General features: G+C 38.9%; 1 protein-coding gene across 1 annotated transcript in view; it reads right to left on the reverse strand.

The window, feature by feature from the left end:
- Positions 1 to 11,880: 11,880 nt before the first annotated feature.
- ONECUT1 (one cut homeobox 1) overlaps positions 11,881 to 21,011 on the reverse strand; it is a 39,297-nt gene continuing 30,166 nt past the window's right edge. Inside the window, exon 2 of the mRNA XM_079129955.1 lies at positions 11,881 to 19,079. Coding sequence (XP_078986081.1) covers positions 18,787 to 19,079 — 293 coding nt within the window. The 3' untranslated portion in view covers positions 11,881 to 18,786. The remainder of the gene's footprint in view (positions 19,080 to 21,011) is intronic.

The raw sequence follows: 21,011 nt of genomic DNA on the forward strand, positions 1-21,011 counted from the left end.
AATAGAAGTGATGAAAGAGGGCATCCCTGCCTTGTTCCAGTTTTTAGGGGGAATGCTTTCAGTTTTTCACCATTTAGAATGATATTGGCCATGGGCTTAGCGTAGATGGCCTTTACAATGTTAAGGAATGTTCCCACTACCCCAATTTTCTCTAGTGTTTTGAGCATAAACGGATGCTGTATTTTATCGAATGCTTTTTCTGCATCTATTGAAATAATCATGTGATTCTTAAATTTTAGTCTGTTGATATGGTGAATGACATTTATTGATTTCTGGATGTTGAACCAACCTTGCATCCCTGGGATAAAACCCACTTGATCGTTGTGCACTATCTTTTTAATATATTTTTGTATGTGATTTGCTAAAATTTTGTTGAGAATTTTTGCATCGATGTTCATTAAGGATATTGGTCTGAAATTTTCTTTCCTCGATGTGTCTCTGGTTTAGGTATCAGGGTAATATTGGCTTCATAGAATGAGTTTGGGAGGGTTCCCTCCTCTTCTATTTTATGGAACACTTTGAGAAGTATTGGAATGAGCTCTTCTTTAAAGGTTTTATAGTACTCGACTGAGAACCCATCTGGTCCCGGACTTTTCTTCGTTGGTAGGCTTTTGATGACTTCTTCTATTTCATTGCTTGAAATTGATTTATTTAAGTTGTGTATGTCCTCCTCGTTCAGATTAGGTAATTCATAAGTCTCTAGAAACTTGTTGATGTCTTCGAGGTTTTCTGTTTTGTTGGAGTATAGATTTTCAAAATAGCTTCTAATTATGTTTTGTATTTCACTCCTGTCTGTTGTGATATTTCCTTGTTCATTTCGAATTTTAGTAATTTGAGTTTTCTCCCTCTTTCTCTTTGTTAGTGTGACTAAGGGTTTATCAATTTTGTCCACTTTTTCAAAGAACCAACTATTTATTTTGTCAATTTTTTGTATTGTTTCTTTTGTTTCAATGTCGTTGATTTTGGCTCTGATTTTAACCATTTCCTGTCTTCCACTACTTCCCGTGCCGGTCTGCTCTTCCCCCTCTCGGGCTTTGAGCTGCAATGCCAAGTCGTTTATTTGTTGATTTCTACTTCTTTTGTTGAATCCCCCCATGAAATAAATCTTCCTCTAAGTACCGCTTTTATAGTGTCCCAGAGACCCCGATATGATGTGTCTTTGTTCTCGTTTACTTCTAAGAATTTTTTTTATTTCCCTCCTGATGTCTTCTGTTATTCATTCATCATATAATAGTGTATTATTTAATCTCCAGGTATTGGAGAAGTTTCTGTTTTTTATTCTGTCATTTATTTCTAATTTCAATCGATTATGATCTGATAGAGTACAAGGTAGTATCTCTATCTTCTTGTACTTGCTAACAGTAGCTTTGTGGCATAAGACATGGTCTATTTTAGAGAAGGATCCATGTGCTGCTGAGAAGAAGGTGCATTCATTCTTTGTTGGATGGTACATTCTATATAAGTCGGTTAAGTCTAAATTGTTGATTGCGTTATTGAGATCTATGGTTTCTTTATTCAATTTTTGTTTGGACGATCTATCCAGCAGTGAGAGAGGTGTGTTAAAATCGCCTAGTATTATTGTGTTGTGGTCTATTTGATTTCTGGAATTGAGAAGGATTTGTTTGACGTACATGGATGAGCCAATGTTTGGGGCATAGATATTTATGATTGTTATGTCTTGCTGATTTATGCTTCCCTTAAGCAGAATGTAATGTCCTTTATCCCTTCTGACTAGTTTTGGCTTGAAGTCCACATTCTCTGAAATGAGGATGGATACCCCAGCTTTTTTGCTGAGTCCATGTGCATGGTATGTTTTCCCCCATCCTTTCACCTTTAGTCTATGGGTATCTCTTTCTACGAGGTGAGTCTCTTGCAGGCAACATATTGTTGGATCTTTCTTTTTGATCCAATCTGCCAGTCTATGTCTTTTGATTGATGAGTTCAGGCCATTAATATTCAGGGTTATTATTGAGACATGATTAGTATTCCCGGTCATTTGGTTCATTTTATTTATTTATTTATTTATTTATTTTGAGACGACTTGGTTCTTCCTTTATTTGACAATTCCTTTAGGATAGTTCCTCCCATTGCTGATTTGTTTCTTTGTTTTTCATCTCTTCCTCGTGGAATATTTTGCTGAGAATGTTCTGTAATGCCGGCTTTCTTTTTGTAAATTCCTTTAGCTTTTGTTTATCATGGAAGGATCTTATTTCATCATCAAATTTGAAGGTAAGTTTTGCTGGGTATAAGATTCTTGATTGGCATCCATTTTCTTTCAGGGCTTGAAAAATGTTGTTCCAGGCCCTTCTAGCTTTTAGGGTCTGGATTGAAAAATCTGCTGATATTCTTATTGGTTTCCCCCTGAATGTAATTTGATTCTTTTCTCTCACGGCCTTTAAAATTCTATCTTTATTTTATATGTTAGGTATTTTCATTATAATGTGCCTTGGTGTGGGTCTGTTGTAATTTTGTATATTTGGAGTCCTATAAGCCTCTTATACTTGGTTTTCCATTTCATTCTTCATATTTGGGAAATTTTCTGATATTATTTCTTCGAATAGATTGTTCATTCCTTTGGTTTGTTTCTCTAAGCCTTCCTCAATCCCAATAATTCTTAATTTTGGCCTTTTCATGATATCCCATAATTCTTGTAGATTCTGTTCATGATTTCTTACTATCTTTTCTGTTTGGTCAACTTTGTTTTCAAGATTAAACATTTTGTCTTCAATATCTGAGGTTCTGTCTTCCAGGTGTTCTATCCTATTGGTTATGCTTTCTATGGAGTTTTTAACTTGGTTTATTGTTTCCTTCATTTCAAGGATTTCTGTTTGTTTTTTTTTTCAATATCTCTAACTCTTTATTGAAATGATCTCTTGCTTCCTGTATTTGCTCCTATAACTCTTGATTGGTGAGATCATTTAATGCCTGCATTTGCTCTTTCATCTCCTCGTTTGCTTCCCTGATTGTTTTAATTATGTACATTCTGAACTCCCTTTCTGACATTTCTTCTGCTGTGCTGTCATTGGGTTTTATTGATATAGTATCTAGGTTTGTTTGGGACATTTTCTTCCCTTGTTTTCTCATATTGGTCAGATGTCAGTTGGACTTTGTGATATTTCAGAATTCTTCTATTGGCTTATAGTGTCCCTGTAGATTTCCAGTGTATCACCTTCCTGCCTTCGGTAGCCTGAAATCTTGGAGTAACTTGATAGTGCAGTGCTTCCAAGGAATGCTGTCCCTAGTCCTGTACTGGTTCTAGGACTTGGAGCTGGCTCTGTGTGGAAAGGCTCTCACTGGGGGGTCTGCTCCGAGAAGCTAGCCTGGAAAGGTGCTTCCTGCCAGATGGGGCCGGGCTGCGGGCTGCTTGGGGAAGTCCCTGGCTACCCTGTCCTGGTCCCTGAAGCAACCTGTGGGCAGGAACTCACCGCCCTGGTTCAGGGACTTGAAGCTTGGTTCTGTGCAGAAAGGCTCTCACTGGGGTCCTGCTCCGAGATGCTGGAGAATCTGGCCCTGTGGGAGGAGCCCATTGCTGGAGTGGGCAGGGCTGCCTGGGGAGGACTCTTGCTGCTCTGCCTTTACTCTAATAAGCCACCTGAATCCGGGCCTGCCGCCCGGGCAGCACTTCACCGCTTCACTGGGTGGGGGAGACTCACCCCGAGGCTCTATTTTAGTCCGAGTCTCTCAATGCCTCCCCTTCTTGAATCCTGGGTTCTGGAGCGACTGGAGATGCAGTCACCCTCTAGTCCACCATCTTGGATCACCCCTGTGATTAACTTTTTGAGAGGCTACCAAATTTCTTTTTATAAAGTGGTTACACCTTTTTATATTCCTGCCAATAATATAAGAAGGTTTGAATTTTTCTATAGTTTCTCCTATTCTTGTTTTTTTTTTTTTTCTTGTACCTTTTATTTTTTTGGGAGGGAGTTGTTTCTTTTTGAATTATTTTATTAGTGTATTATAGTTGTACTTAATATTGGAGTTCATGATGGCATAATTATACAAGCATATGATATAATTTGCTCCAATTCAGTTCCTAGTGCTTCCCCTTTTCCTCCCTGCCTCGCTCCACCTGCTCCCTTTCCTCTACTCTACTGGTCTCCCTTCTATTTATTTATATTTTGTGAAATTGGTGCTTTATAGGTAGACATAAAGATGAAATTCACTGTGGTATTTTCATATATGTACGTAAGACAGTTTGGTCAATTCCATTCCATCTTTCCTCCCATTTCCCAGCTGTCCTTCCCCTATCTTTTTGTTTGTTTGTTTGTTTATATATAGAGCTATCTTAATGGGTATGAAGTAATATTTCACTGTGATTTCAATTTTCGTTTTCCTAATGATTTAATGATGGTAAGCATATTTTCATGTCCTTATTGACTATTTGTATATATTATTTGGAGCAATCAATGTCCAAATTCTTTGCCTTTTTTTGTCCCCCCCCTTTTTATTTTCATAGAGGGGATTGAGCTTAGGGATGCTTTACCACTGAGTTATATCCCCAGTCCATTTTATTTTTCATTTTGAGACAGGTTTTGATAAATTGCTGAGGGACTTGCTAAATTGCTGAGTCTGGCCTTGACCTTGTGATTGTCCTCCCTCAGTCTCCCAACTCTCTGGGATAATGGGTGTGTACCCCCACACCCTGCTTCTTTGCCACATTTTAAAATTGGTGTATTAGTCTTTGTATTGTTGAGTTGTAAGTGTTCTTCATGTATTCTATATACAAATCCTTGTCAGATATGTGATTTGGAAATGTTTTCTCCTATTCTGTAATTTGTCTTTCACTTTCTCCTATACTTTAAAGCACAAAGGTTTTAAATTTTGTTAAAGTTAAATTTCTTGCCTTCTACGATTGGGTGTTGAATCTTTTGTGGGTGTGTTTTCAGAGTCATAGCTGAGAAACCATTATGTAACTCAATGTTGTAATGATTTACTCCTTTGTTTTCTTCTAAGGGTTTTAGTTTTGAGACAGGAGCAAAGGACAGGTAGTCAACTTAGATAGTAAATGATTGGGTCAGAAAGATGAAGGCTGATTATCAAAGAAAAGGAAATAGTTTGCTAACACCTCCGAATCCATACCCTCCCCTGAAACTAACACCTCTGGGGAGACCTGCACTTTCCAACAGAAGTGATTGGCCCTGGGCTGCTCCTTCCTGCCGGTAGGCACCATATACAGGGAAGGAGGAAAAGATCGGAGGGAGAGGAAATCTAGAATCTGTGAAAGGGCAAGACACACCTGCCCCCTCGGGCACCCAGTTCTGGGCCCCAACTTCTCTCCAGAGAAGTCTGCTACCCCTGTAATGTCTCTCACTTAAATAAAACTTGCTTTCTGCTCTTGCCTTGGCATTCTCCAGTGTTTAATCTTCAATACCGGGGGGATGAGGACACAATTCTGACTTCTAAGACTGGTATCAGTTTTAAGCTATTATATTTAGGTCAAGATCTATTTTCAGTTAATTTATGTATATGGTCTGAGGTAGATGTACAACTTCATTTTGCCTGTGGATATCCATTTGTTTTAGCACTATTTGTTAAAAGAATTAACACCAACTTAAGTTCAATAGTCCATAAAAACATTGTTCCTATATCCTTATCTCTTCCATAAAGGTCATTTTTTGTTTGTTTTGGCACTAGAGATTGAAACCAGGGGTGATCAACCACTGAGACACGTCCCAGCCCTTTTCTGTATTTTATTTAGAGAGAGGGTCTTGCTAAGTTGCTTCAGGGCCTCACTAAATTGCTGAGGCTGGCTTTGACCTTGTAATCCTCCTGCCTCAGCCTCCAGAGCTGCTGGGTTTACAGCTGTGCACCACCACACCCTGCTGAAGGTCAGTTTTATGTGAGGATTTAGTTGGTCTCTATTCCTTCCCTATTCAATTAAATACTAAGCTAGGTGTGGCTGAGTTTGGTAGCTGTGATTATTGTTAATCACTTGTTGACTTTGAATAGATGATATTATGCTATATAAGTGTGCACAGCTATTCAGATTCCCAACTTTTTCTTTTGAGTTTTTTTTTTTTCGTTAGCTTCACTATTACCCTGCTTTGGGAAGCTGCAATATTAAACACTTGTCTCTGTTTTTGGGGGAGGCTGGGGTTTGGACCCAGGGGCACTTAAACACTGAGCCACATCCCCAGACCTTTTATGTTTTGAGACAGACAGGGTCTCACTAAGTTGCTTAGGGTCTCACTAGGCTGCGTAGAGCCTCACTAAATTGCTGAGGCTGCCCTCAAACTTATGATGGATCCTCTTACCTCAGCCTCCTGAGTCACTTAGATTACAAGTGTGTGCCACCACATCTGGCATTTTTTTTTTTTTTTCCTTGAGTTGGGCTCTTACTATGTTGTCCAGGCTGGTCTTCAACTCCTGGGCTCTAGGGATCAGGGACTGGGTTCTGGTTCTTGTTGGCTAACGCCCTAGGGACAAGGGTGCTAAAAAGGATGCTAAAAGATCTCAAGTTTGAGACTAATCTGGGCAACTTAGTGAGACCCTGCCTCAAAATAAAAAATAAAACTAACTGGGGATGAAGCTTAGGGGCAGAGTACCCCTGAGTTCAATCCCCAGCACCTCCAAAAAATAAATAAAAACTTGAGCATACTGAGTCAGGTCAAATTTTTAAAGTCTTGTGAATGGGGATTTCCAGGAAACTTCCAGAGAATTCAAATAATAACTATGATCTGAAAAGGGTTCTTTGGAGTGGTTCCAACTCCTTCTGCCCACTCCAGTAGCTATAGAACTGTTTTAATTCTGATCCTTGAGTTGTTTGGTTTTTAAAACTAGTGCAGAACTAGGCATGGGAAAATGGGAAGAACTCAAGTTAAAATGTCACATAGCTTGTGTCTTTACTGATTCTGAAGAATGTTACCCACTCTTTTTTTTACAGCTGATTGAACCTGAGCCTTTTATTATTATTATTATTATTATTTATTTTTTACAGACTGCATTTTGATGCATTGTACACAAATGGGGTACATAATTTTGTTTCTATGGTTGTGCACATTGTAGATTCATACCATTTGTGTAACCAAACATGTACATAGGGTAATGATGTCTGTCTCATTCCACCATTTTTCATACCCTCACTCCCTCTTGATTGTTGCAAACCTTTGGTTAATACCCAGAGCTCTGAAAAAGTTTATTTTTGATTTTTTTTTTTTTTTTTTTTTTTTGCCAATACACTTGTTGCTTTTATGGAGGAGGGGCTGTGTAGCTCTTCTGCCATTCCTTTTCGCCTCAGAATGAAAACACAGAGCTGAGGTCTAGGTGCCTCTCAGAACTCAGGTTTGTTTGTTCTTTTTTTTTTTTTTTTTTGTACCAGGGACTGAACCACATCCCCAGCCCTTTTTTTTTTTTTTTTTTTTAAATTTTATTTTCGAGACAGGGTCTTGCTAAATTGCTTAGGTACTCAGCTTCCAGAGCTGCTGGGATTACAGGTTTGTACCACCACACCCAGCTCAAATGTTTTTTTGAAACCTTGATGTAACTTTGCCACAGTTACATCAAGTCGGTTTCTGTACTGAGTCTGTTTCTGCAGTAAAACCTCGAGCTCTGGTTGTGTATGAATGACTGTCATGCAAACAGTGGGTAGTTGTGCTCAGGGAAGAGGATGTCACCTGCCCTTTTCTGAGTTCACATAGTGAACACGTCATGGTTTGCTCTGTGAGACTCCTGAGAAAGTCACAGACATTTCAGTTCTGAAGTTATCTTCAGGTCCATTCATTCTAGATGAGGCCTAGTTTTAAGTGTAAAATCTAAGCCAGATGGACCATTGGCCCACCTAGAGAGAGAGAGAGAGAGAGAGAGAGAGAGAGAGAGAGAGAGAGAGAGAGAGAGAGAGAAGAGGGGTCAGATAGAAACAGGCAAATAAAAACGTCATCAAAGAGAAAGTATGGTGGAGATGAGGGGCAGGACCTGTGCTAGAGAATCACGGGGAGGGTTTCAAGTATCTCAGGTGATCAGGTGTGAGGGAAAAACATTTAAGAAGGATGAGGAGTGGTGGTGAGCAATTTTTGCAGCGTGAAGGGAGAGACAGCACTGCAGACAGAAGGAATGGCCTTCAAAGGCAAAGGCAGACTGGGGTGCAGAGAACAGCCTGGGGAAGAGTGGCATGAAGTCAGAGAGGACAACAGGGGCCAGTTCTTGCTGGGCCTTATGTGACTGTGTCCTGGTTTGCCCAGCATATCATTTGTTTGTTTGTTTATAGTACTGGGGATTGAACCCAGGGGTACTGTACCACTGAGCTACATCCCCAATCCTTCTAATTTTTTATTTTGAGAGGCTAGCCTCAAACTCGCCATCTTCCTGCCTCAGCCTTCCAGGAGCTGGGATTACAGGTGTACACCAAGTATCTGCTAAAGCATATGTTTTTTTTCTTTTTTAAAAATGTTTTAATTAGTGATTATAGTTATGCATAGTATTATGGTTCGTTTCAACATGATCATATGAGCTTGGAACAGAACTGTCCCCAGTACTTTCTTTTTGTTTTCCCTTCTCCCACACCCTCCCCACCTCATTTCCCTCTACACAATCCAAAGTTCCTCCATTCCTCTCTTACCTGCCCCTCATTATGTATCATCATCTACTTATCAGAGAAAAAAATCGGCCTTTTTTTTTTTTTGGAATTGACTTATTTTAGCATATGATTTTGAGGATAAATCCTATAGTCACTCTGATCACAAGTCAAGGTGAGCATTATAATAATAAGAATTTGGGGGGCTGGGAGTGTAGCTCAGTGGTAAAGTCCATGCTTAGTATACATAAGACCCTTGGGTTTAATCTTTAGCACAGAAAGGAAAAAAAAAAAGAAAAGGTAAGAATTTTATCCTAGGTGCAATGGAGAGCCATGGGTTTGGAGGCAGAAAAAGACCTTGACTGGGAAGGTGGACTAGGCCACATTGTGAGGTGAGGGAAGGTTACATCCAACCAACCAGATCTCACTCAGATTGTTGCATAGAGCTCATGGTATTGACCTCTTTTTTGGATTTTGTTACATCAGAATCACTTAATGCAGATTTGTACGCCCTTTTCCAGAACTGCTTATTCAAATCTGTTAATAAATCCTGTATTACTGGGAACTCTATAGCTGGGTCTGGTGCAGAGTCCCAAATCCAGCATTTTGGAGTCAATTGCTGGGGCCCTTTGCCATCCAGACGTGTTGCTTCAGGTGCCATCAACAGCAAGCAGTCAGATGTGCTGGCATATGCTTGCAGAGGTTTAGTGTGTGCAAGTCACCTGGGGATTTTGTTAAAACACAAATTCTGATTTAGTGGGTCTGGGCTGGGGCCTGAGATTCTACATTTCTCATAATTCCCAGTGATGCTGTGGCTGGTGGCCATTGGATTTTACTTTTTGCTACAAAATGGCTCAAATGACTAAATTTGCTTTTTCACCTTCCAGCTATATTTTGATTAACTTAAAAATAAGAGCTATGTGTTATGTGCTTGCTCTCCATGAGGCACAACACATCCTTGAAGTCATTTTATGAAACAATACAATTGTTACATCCTTATAAAGTAGACCGAGCCTAAGAGACATCAAGTGATCGCCCAGGGTCACAAGCCTGGTGACCCTTACCATTAGTCTGTGCCACGTTCCCACTCCCTCACTCATTTGTCCTGAGATTCTACTGGCTCTTTTAGACACTCTTCTTACCTATGATCGCTCTTCATTCTTACTTTTCAGGAATCCAGTATTTTGTTGCCACATGTTATCTGTCTGAAAAGAAATACCTCAGTGGGAGCATAAGACTTTCTGGCTGCCTTCTTCCCTCCAACACTCAAACCATCTTCATGGGAGAGGGGCAGGTTAGGAAGATAATAAGGACAGAGAGAGAGAGGAACAAATTGCAGGCTTGACAAGGAAATTGAGTTGACTCTTGCATGAGACTCTGGATGTCTGTTTCCTAATATTTTAAAATTTTGGGGTATCTATTTTCTGCCAACCTAGTACTAGGATGGCATTTTTTAAGTAGCTGTATTTCTCACACTGCTGCATAAGTAAAGATGCTATTTCCTGTGACTGAAATTCTTGTTGTTTTGGAGAGGTGACTTGAGATCTAACCCCTTCCTCAAAACAAAAATCCTTAAAGAAGAAGCAAGGCAAAATACTCCCACTTTGTGTTTTGTAAGGAACTGACTGATACCATAAACATGGTGTGGTCCTGACCTGGGCAACTTGACTAAATTCAAGTGGAGGATCAGAGATGAGTGTGAAGCTTTAAACACTTGAGTGGAGAGCAAGGTGCGCTCCCTCTCCTCAGCCCCCTCATGCTCAGAAGCATATTTTCAGAATGCATCCTGTTCTTCAAGACTAGTCACGGTCAGGTGCCATGGCACTACCTGTAATCACAGTGACTTGGGAGGCTGAGGCAGGAGGATCAAAAGTTCAAGGTCAGCCCTGGCAATTTAGCAAGCCCTGTCTCAGAATAAAAAATTGAAAGAACTGGGGATGTAACTCCCCAGTACCAAAAACCAACAAACAAAAAAACAAAAACAAAGAAAACTGTAGTCACTAGGAAAAATGACAGAGACAGAGATGACCCTAACTAAGGGAGTAGAAATTGGGAAAACTGCTTTGAAAAGAACAAAAATCAATTAAATATCATTGATAGTTACTTGCTCTCTGCAGCCAGGACGATATACTATTTTCAGTGCAGTAAAGAAATAGAAGAGAAATACCTCCTCAGGGAAAGCTTCCATTTTTCTTCTGGCTTCATTATCCCTGGGCTTAATTTAAAAAGTCCTCCCCAGGTACTCTTGGCCTCCTCAGGTTTTCCCTGTGAGACTTTCCAAACCTATGTAAATTAGCTCCACTATGGGGACAGTGTTCAGGACACCTCCAGGAGCCTCTTCTTTCAGTGTAAAGGTTCAAAGTCTCATCTTCCAAAAACTTCTTGTGGCAAGATGATTGCTTTTTCCTTTCTGCTGTCCTAGTATTCAGACTTTCAACTGGGGACCTACCTCTACAAGGCCAGTTGAGGGGTCTGCATTCACAGGCCTCTTGATCAGTCATTAATCTAAAAGAGGACCCTAATTTCCCAGTCCTCTCCTAGCTCCTGAGACACACAAGCACACAAGCAGGCACGAATGTGCATTCCCCACATGTGCATTCCCTTGCATGCTATTTTACTAAAAAGACTTATAAGGCCTATCATCTCCAATAATAATTGGGTTGCTGAAAATGGCCCTCTGGAAATAGTGTCCCACTTCTGTTGAAAGACACCCTTTTGCTCCACTAGAGAACAACTTTTTCCCCCCTTAATTAAACTTTCCTTGATGATGGCACTGGCTTTTGTTTTCCAGCATGCTGTCAGTTTCACCCTTCCAAAGGAAATCCATGAACTCCTAGCTTAGGATTGCAGGTGGAATAAAAACAAAAGAAGGCAAGAATTGTCTAAATTTAAAGTGCTGGAAAATCCAACATTTTATTTACTACATTTTGGTGACTACATAAATGCTGAAACATTTTAACACTGGAAAGCATGATGGCATCATCGCTTGCTTTTTTTTTTTTTTTTTCTTTTTTTCTTTTTTGCTTAGCAAACACAGCAGATGATATTGCACGGCATAAAGTGAGAACAGTAGCGAAGCTTTAAAAAAAATGAAAGACTCCTTAATGCAGTACAGGAGATACTCATAAACAAACCAGAATAATGCCTAATGCATTACACTTCTTGTAGCTACACACAAAAATACAGAAGAAGCATTGGACAGAGAGTAAGAGAGAGACAAAATATTAGCAAACAACCATAACTGGGTACAATAATCATTTCATCTGAAATGTAGATGCAATGTAGAAACTACCACTGTTTTCTAATTGACAAAGAAAATGACAGCAACATTTGTCTTTTATCAAAAAATTTCTAAGCCCCTCATGGTTAGGTTTTTAATTCATTATGTCTTTTTTTTTTTTTTTTTTTTTGTCTTTTTGTGTTTTTTTTTTGTTGTTGTTTTTTTTGTTGCTAAGGAAGAACTCCCTCTGCTCTTGGAAGATTTTTCTACTCTACTGATCTTTTTTAAAATTTTATTTTATTATTATTATTTTTACCTGATGATTGTCTTAGGCACCCTCCTTACATAATAAACCATCAAGCTAACTTGAACAGGGAAACTGAGTCACACTCGAACAATAGCTAAGGTCAGAGATGTACCAAAAATAGGAAAGTGGAAAGGGACAGGTCTAAGTGAGTGACAGATGGGCTGAATCAGACAGGACAATTAACACAGGGAGATACGAAGACAACTACCCAAGCAAGTGGAAGACAATGTTTTAAAGTTTATTTTTTTTAAAAAAATACTTGTCACTTGGTTCAGACGGCAAATCTAAAATGAGCCCACAATGATTATGTAATAAATGCAGAACATACCACAAAAAATCAAGACTAACACAAGAAACAGAAAATGTGACCTTGTGAATACAACTCTGCTCCGTGCTTCATTGCTGATTTCAACTCCCTCAACCACTTTCGTCCAGTTTCTATGACTAACTGCACAGCATTTGTATTAAAAACACATAATCCATCAATGCTTACCAACAGAGCACTGAATGATCCTGCAATTCAGAGCAGATTTATTGCCCTATTAAAATACAGAATGAGTATAAAAATGTTCCTAAGAAAATGTAACTTTTGACCCGAAATCTAAGCCCTCCCTTTCTTTCCCCACCCCAAACACACCTGCAAAAGAAAATAAGATAAAATTCTTGTGTCAAAGGGGAAAATATTTACATCTATGAGTTTATGACAAAGTCAAAGCAATTTATCTCACCAAAATGAAACAAAACAGTGGCGCGGGCTCTTCTGAGGATGCCCTTCGTCATTTAGAATTCTGTGTGTGCTAATATAAAGTATGAGGGGTGGGGGTACTGCCTTGGTCAAGGGCCTGGGCAGGAGGGATGCTCTTGTGTGAAAAAGAAATTCAGTGGGAAGAAGAAGAGTGAGAAGAGACAAACTCAAAGAGCTCTGGGTGGATTCACCCTGGGACCCTGCCATTCAAAGGTACTTCTTCCAATCGTGGCAGGGGTCTGTGGGAAGGTAAGGGGAGAGGGCAGTTGTAGAGAGGAATATGCAACTCTGAAACATTTTTTTTTAAAAATTAGAATGAAAACCATGGCTGAACAATTGTTTTGATTCTTCCAGGAGCTGTTAGACCCACCAGCGTGGATCAACTTGACATTTTTTTGTTTTTTAAGGGCTTGACTCCAGTAAGCTCTCAGCTTTGCAAAAAGAAATGTCTCCAGGCCCTGCCCCTGACTGGAAGAAATTTAGAAACTTAGGGAAAACAGAGGATTTCCAGATTCAAGTTAGCTTGTCTCTGCATTTTTATACTCTTTACTTCTCATAACTGTTCGAATGGTTGAAAAAAAAAAAAAATAGAAAAGTATCTCACAAATGCCGGTGCTTTGAAAACATAAAAAAAAAAAAAAAAAGTCTTAAATTCTTTGGAATTTCAGGTCTTACCTGCAAAGTAGTCTTTTTCCAAAAAATAAAAAATAAAATTAAAATAATAAAATTAATAAATTAAAGGAAGAGCATGAATAATGCCTTTCTTATTTCTAAATGATAGGACTACCTTGAAACACTCTTTTTTGGCATGTACAAGTTTTTGAGGGGGGACCTGGCAGTGTTCACAGCACGTGTGGAAGTGCCTGCTAAGAAAAAGCTAAAGATACACCCTGCAGTTAAGAGAAGCTCCTGCCTCCAGCTCATCTTAGCATCAAGAACAAAAAGATTGTAACATAAAGCTTTGGCCATTCGATTCTACTATATACATTTTACAAACTACACAGTCATAAATTAAAGCAGTGATTAAATAAGCTCATATAAAATGTACTTAAATTAAAAAAATCACAGCACATTATAGAGAAAAATAGGAACCAGTTTCACAAAAAAGAGATTATATATATATTTATATTTTTTTGTTTTGTTTTTACCCTGTGGAAACAAATTTTCTACAAAAACACAAAACCTCCATAAGTAACTGTCAAAATGAAAATCATTTCTTATTCCATTCTTGCATTTTTACACAACTCTTAACCCACCTGGGGAACATATTCAGAAATTAAGTCTTCCTTGAGCAACAGAGCAGTTCTGCCAAGAAAATAAACCCCAAACCAAAGGGGAAGGGGAGGGAACATCCCAAACATACAAACTACAAAATAAATAAGAGTTATAAAGTTTTTTTTTTAAAGTAACCTTAACAATTATCAAACTAGTAAGTTCTGCCTTATCACATAGACTCTCTATACAACATAACCCTAAAACTTTATTACTATGAGGTATTTGGAGAAATTGGTAAAAGTGATGCACGGCCTGCCTGGTGAAGGGACCCAGGGAAGTGGAGAGGACCTCGAGAGGGAACAAGGAGGAGCTTTGGTTTATCAGCAAGAAATTGGGGGTCGGGGGAAGTCATCCTTTGGTATCAAAGAAAGTTTCATTGCATGGTTGCACGGAAAAAGCACCACGGTGAATAATTATTCCTTTTTTTTTTTTTTTTTTCATTAGTGGCCTTTCTAAGAGGCTGAGGTATTCAAAGAGTATAAGGTGAGAGAGGTTAACAGCGGTTTAACACTTTGGTTCAAGCAAGGCACTCATCCTAGGAGTTTACAAAGTTTGCAACATGTTTGCCTAGAGATTTACAAGAAGAACTAGCAGTAATAAGAGTAGTATTTCCTAATGTTGTTGTTACCATTACCATATCATTATTAAGAATGAAGACAAGTTTACACACTGAGTGAAGAGTGAGGAGGGGAGAGGAGGTGGGGGAAGGGAGGGGCGGAGTTCCCTCTGCAGACCAAGGCCGGCATGAAAATATCTTTGGTATTCTTTGGTATCATCAATGTGATTAAAATCACCAATGGAAATTGAGTGAGGTAGCGTCTTTGGTTCACACTATAAATAGTAGATCTTTACACTTTTTTTTTTTTTTTTTTTTTTTTTTTTTTTTTTTTTTTACACGTGGAAGTAGCTATTTCTTACCTTCTGCTTCTTTGTCCTTACTATTTAGGAAATAGTTACCAATGTACTGTAAAGCTAACCACACCACAATAATAATCCAGAAGGCCAAATGCGTCTCAAAACAGCCTCTGGCATTTGAATGCACCCTAAACAACTAGATAGAAAAGGGAGAAGTGCTTTCTCTTTGTTTGCTAAATGCATAGTTTTCATCCTTTATGTACAAAGAAGGGAGGACCTTTCTTGGGGAATGCCTTTATAGCTCATGTGAAAATGTCCTAGGACTCTTTGGTATAGCAAAATTTGCATTTAACCTGCAAAGACGAGTTATTCACCTGGGGTAGCAATGGGAGCGGAATGAGTCCAAATGTAGGTTAGTGCTTTTATATTTTCCTGGAAAACTAATTACACTTTTTGGGGGGCACAATGAGTGACATGTTCAGTTAGAACTTCTGGATTTCCCCACACATTTTCTTTGGTCTTTGGGGTCTGTTCCAGCTGCATTCAGGGACTTAAACTACTGAGTTCCTGACATCCAGAATTCTCTAACTTGAACATTTACTGTAATTTGGGCTTCTGTGTTGTCCAGACTTCACACCTCCTGGCCCTCTTTTCAGGAAAGCTTCCAATTATGAGAGGACCTGAATGATTTATGGCCCAAAACAAAAAACAGACTAACTTCCATTCTACCGAAAAAAAAAAAAAAAAAAAAAAAAAAGAGTATCATTTGAAGTGCAGTTTTGTCTTTAACAAACAAACAAATGAAAAAGCAAGATATCTTTTTTAGCTGAATTTTGTTAAAGGATTGAGAAATGATAAGTGAACAAATGGAACATGACCTGCTCTGTTACATGTGGTAGGTTCAAAAACAGGTGCCATAAACTAATGCTACACTAAAGAGGAACAGATTTTTTTTTTTTTTTTTTTTTTTTTTTACTATACACCAGTTCAGAAACACCTAAAGAATCAGTCATATATGATGTGATAAGTGTATTGCTTGTGAGGAGCTACTTGTTCATTATGATTTCTAAAAATCAAAGTTTGTATGTTTAAGTAGTTAAGTAAGAAAAAAAAATTGCTTTTCAGGCTCTGATTTGTGCATCTGTTTATGAGAAAATATATCTCTAGGCCCTGAAATTGCATAATGGGTGCAAATTCAATGCTGGTATGAAAATCATCTTTGGTGTCAGCAAGTAAGATAACTGGTTATTTTTCAAAAAAACATTATGGTAGGATATTTAATGTTTAGTAATATTCTTTGAGACTGTGTCTACACAGCACCAAAATAATTGGTTGAAAATGCAAAATGCAGTTGGATTAATTTTGAGAGTAGTACAGTAAAAAAGAAAAAAACAGCATGGCTGTCTGAATTCAGTTTTTTTTTTTTTCCTGGAGTATTGAAATTTGGTAAGATTGTGTGTAGACACAGCTTGAATTTTCCCTGCATTTTAAATTCTTATGTTTTAAACAAATAAGGCTTTCCTCCCTCCTAATTTATAAATACATTATATACCCCTGACTTAAATGCTAGTCATGTTTTTCCTTTTTATTTAGATTGATAAAATTATACTTTTAGTCAATCTTGAAGGGTGGCCATTTAGTCTCTCAACAGCTGAACTATAATTGTGCCATATATAGAAGGGAAAATTTTAAGCTGAAATTTTGGATGAAAAAAAAAAAACTAAGACAAAATGTGTCAAGGCAAATGCAGTATTCCATTAAAGGAGAACTACATGATAGTTTCCTTTTCTCCATCTATAGCAGACTTCAGGAGACAGACAGATGGCCGGTTGGTTTAGCGTTAGCTCTCCAGGTGCTAGCCTGTTTTAAACCTAGTTAAGATACTGAGGTTTGATCCTAAAGAGTTAGGTTTTGTGTCAAGATAGTTTAATTTTTTTCTTCAGCATTTGAAGTGACTCTCAATAAACAACTTATTGTTAGGATAATTTTTAGTTTTACATTTCCAATGAGATGTATCCAATTCTTTACCTAATGGTAAGACAGGCATCCATTTACGTAAGTTATGATTCAAAAGAAGTTTCTGGGATCAAGTGATTCATGGGGGTACCACTAGGACAACATTACTACATTATTATTGTTTTTGCCTTGACTTATATGGCCTCAACTGAGTGATTTGGAGAAACAGAAATTTTAAATTTTGTATTTGGAAGCTCAAGTCTAATTTTTAATCTGACTCTGGAATCTGTGTTATAAAATTTCCAGTTTCATGCAGTAGCAAGAAAGAATGTAGTATGCTTTGAAGGTTATGCTTCATGGAACAAGTTGCATAATACTGACAGAACCAAAAATCTTGTGTTTCATTAGAATTCTGGCTTCCTCGATGCAGTTCCACCAATTCTAACACTTCTCAATAGCGCCTACTGTCTTATCAATGTTCAAGTCATAAAATGTCCAGGATTGGCAATAAAATCACTATGATTACTTTTTAGGATGATTATAAATTCTTGGACAATTCATTTTAATAATAATGTTAGTCTGCTCACCTTATTTATATTTGTAAAAAAATTTTAAAGATATTTGGTACCAAATGCATTAAGCAAATTGAAGTCAAATTAATCTAAGTTCTTTACTGGGTAGTCTTGTACTAAAACTCATCACTTTGGCATGTTCACTTTGGCCACTTTGAACAAATTTTCTAATTTAGTTACCTGCCCTTGTTAAAACTTAGTTTTCTAGTGTGTAAATGGGATCCTATTTTGGAAGGAGCCTCACGTTTTCTCAGCTATGAACAGATTATGGTATCATGTCCATTTTTCTATGTAAGTGACATTTATGGATCCTGGAGAGGAGTGTCCCACCTGGATGTACATGTGTAGTGCATCGACCTCTCTGCCGTGATATTAATTGCTTCCCTGAAGCTACATTCTTTCTTGCCATTTCTGAAAACTCATATTTCAAATACTTCAAGAGTCATAAATAATAGTTGTGGATCTATGTAGCATGTGTATTACAGCTAGATCAGTTCATACGTATAACTTTACATAGTATCTTGTGTAAAAATAGCTTTGGTTATTAAAATCATTGCAATAAAATACCTGCACTATAATATTAAGTGTGTTCTTTGGTACCTAGGTGATTTTTTAAATGGATGGACTCTTGTTTCATTTCTTAAAAAATATCTGAACATTCCTTAACAAACAAAGAGAATGCACTGGTTTAGGTGTCATTCAAATTTTCTTTGCTGGGTTTGAATCTGCATTTAGGTTGCGGGCCTGGCAGGTTCAAACGCTGGGCTAGACGAACGAAATCACACTCTTAATCCAATGAACTCAGACAACCCCACACCATGTTGGTTGCACTCCTATAGTGCAACTCTTCCTGAAGACCAGCCCTGCCTAAGATTTTAACCACCGGTGGCATGCGTGGTGTGTGTGTGTGTATGTGTGTGTGTGTGTACATGTGGGTGTACCCACACACAGTACTGAGATACCATACACCTTCGTGGTGCAGTGGGACAGGTATTGATCTTAAAACCGTCCACACAATGGCTCAAAATCACTATGCTCCAAACCACTAAACAGCCAAGCACAGCGAGAATGATCATGGATTGAAGGTGTGAGATCCAGTGTTTTCCCACTCATAACTTCTTGCTGAGTCGTCGCCCTGCTGAAGTGTGTCTCCGAACAAAGTCAGAATGCAGGTGAGCTAAGTCTTTGGTTTCTTTGGACTATAAATATCACTTTTTTTTTCTTCAAATATTTCTAAGTATAAACCTGCTATCTTGAGGTCCTGGTCTTTAAAAATTTTTTTGTTTTGTTTTGTTTTGTTTTTTAATTAAAGCTTTTCCACCGAGGTTTCAGTTTGTGGTTCTTCCTTCATGCTTTGGTACAAGTGCTTGATGAAGAAGATGAGTTGCCTGAATTGGAGCTGCCCTCGTCCTGCCACTTGTCCAGACTCCTCCTCCTTGCGTTCATGAAGAAGTTGCTGACGGTGCTCAGCTCCAACCCCAGCTGCTGGGAAATGGTGATTTGCAATTCTTTGGATGGACGCTTATTTTCCTTGAATATTGCATGTAGAGTTCGACGCTGGACATCTGTGAAGACCAACCTGGGCTTTTTGGGTGTGTTGCCTCTATCCTTCCCATGTTCTTGCTCTTTCCTTTTGCATGCTGAAAAGAAACAGAAGATGTTAGAATAAATTACCTGGGGGATCAGGAATAGAAAGACTGGGCCAATAACAGTTTTTAGCCATTCCTGACGGCCTGCATTCTCTCTGCTGAAATCTGATTGAAACACCACAGGGGGCTGGGAGGGAAGTATAATAAAAAACAGAGAACTGGGACACAGGTAAGACCTAAGCACGGGTTCCATGTTTGACCAGAGTATCTACTCTTTGACTTAGGTATATCAGTTAATTCCATCTGGGCCTCAGATTCCTCGTACAATGCAAGCCTCTTGCTAAATGAACTGATCACTTTTGAACTATGAGTTCTCCCTCTGTAAAGCACACATAAGAATACTTACCTTGTTGGTTATGATATGAAATAACATATATTAAAGTTCATGGTGGCCAGATGCAGTGGTACATGCCTATAATTCCAGCAGCTCAGGAGGCTGAGATAGGAGGAACACCAGTTCAAAGCCAGTCTCAGCAGAAGTGAGGTGCTAAGCAACTCAGTGAGACCCTGTCTCTAAATAAATACAAAATAGGACTGGGGATGTGGCTCAGTGGTCAAGTACACCTGAGTTCAATCCCTTGTACCAAAAAAAAGTTCATGTAGTTCAGTGGTTGAGTGCTTGTCTCACAAGTGAAAGACCCAGGGTTCAATTCCCAGTGCCACCAAAAAAAAAAAAAAAGAAAAAAAAGAAAATAAAGAAAAAGTTCATGGTAACTGAAATGCTTTACAGATGCATGGTATTATTGCAAGAACTGATTGTAGACCTTAGGAATTTATGGTCTGCTGCTGGTAGAAAATCAACATTCCAACTGAGAGTCTAAAAGGAATTGCATTTGTTTCCCTGCTGATTTTTTTTCTTTTCCAAGAAACTCTGTACATAAAATTTTGGGACTAGATATGTAGTTCAGTTGGTACTTTATCTAGCATGCATAAGATTCTGGGTTTGATGAGATTCTGGATTTGAGACTCCAGAATTGAGAAAGAAAGAAAAAAAGAAAGGAGAAAAGAAAACCCTGTAGCCATGTTTATTTGGGGGTCTCTCTGTATCCATTTGGCTCCTTCAGTAAGTCTTGCTCTTGGAGTCCCCTCCTCCCTTACCTGGTTTCCCATTGAGAGACCCAGTCCTTGCCCATGCCTTTCTGGTCCTGTATCATGAAGCTGATTCTTAGAGCTATTCCAGTACACCATCCCAATGTGGCCCTTAGCCCCCACAGGTTGGTGTTGGATCAACATCTTCCTCATCTTTTCTTGTCTTTCCAGCCTAGTGTGACTCACTGGCTTCTTCATGACAAAGGGCAATAATGGCTGCATTACTCACAACATCCTTCCCCCTCCCCATCTCCACTATCAATGAACCCCTAACCATACCCCAGTAGAAACTGTGCTCCGGTCATGCTGATACAGCTTGCAGATAAGCCTCCTGTGCTCTGACTCCATCAGACTGCTGCCTGTTGGGCCCCTACATAGGCCCCCTCTGGAATAGCCACTGCCATCTTCATACTGGTTGGCTACACCTCTCCAACCACAAGAGGCAGAGGGGCATGGGGCATGCTCCCTGGGGGGTCGAGACGGCCACTCTCATACCTTGTACCTCCAGTTCGCATCCCTGTCTGTGGCTGCCTCCCATTTCACCTCATCTGTGTGTTGTAGGTTCTCAGTCTCTGACTAGTTATTTCACCAGCTTTGGCTAGATTTGGGCTCTGTGCTTTCTCTAGGTAGTCTGCTCCTATCTGAGCCTCTACCTTTCATTCCTAACTATTCCAGATTCCAGATTTCTGAGTTCCTCTACAACCTAGGTGCCCCCAGTACAAATTAGCTCAGCAAGAGATCAGCTGAAGTGCTAGTAGGTGAAAGCTAAAGAAGCCTCCAGTCTTTGATGGCTCCAATTTTTTGTAAATACAATGTGTTATTTAGTTAAAAAAA

This window comes from Sciurus vulgaris, assembly GCF_902686455.1.
Source record: "Sciurus vulgaris genome assembly, chromosome: 2".
In the NCBI taxonomy this organism is placed as follows: Eukaryota; Metazoa; Chordata; class Mammalia; order Rodentia; family Sciuridae; genus Sciurus; species Sciurus vulgaris.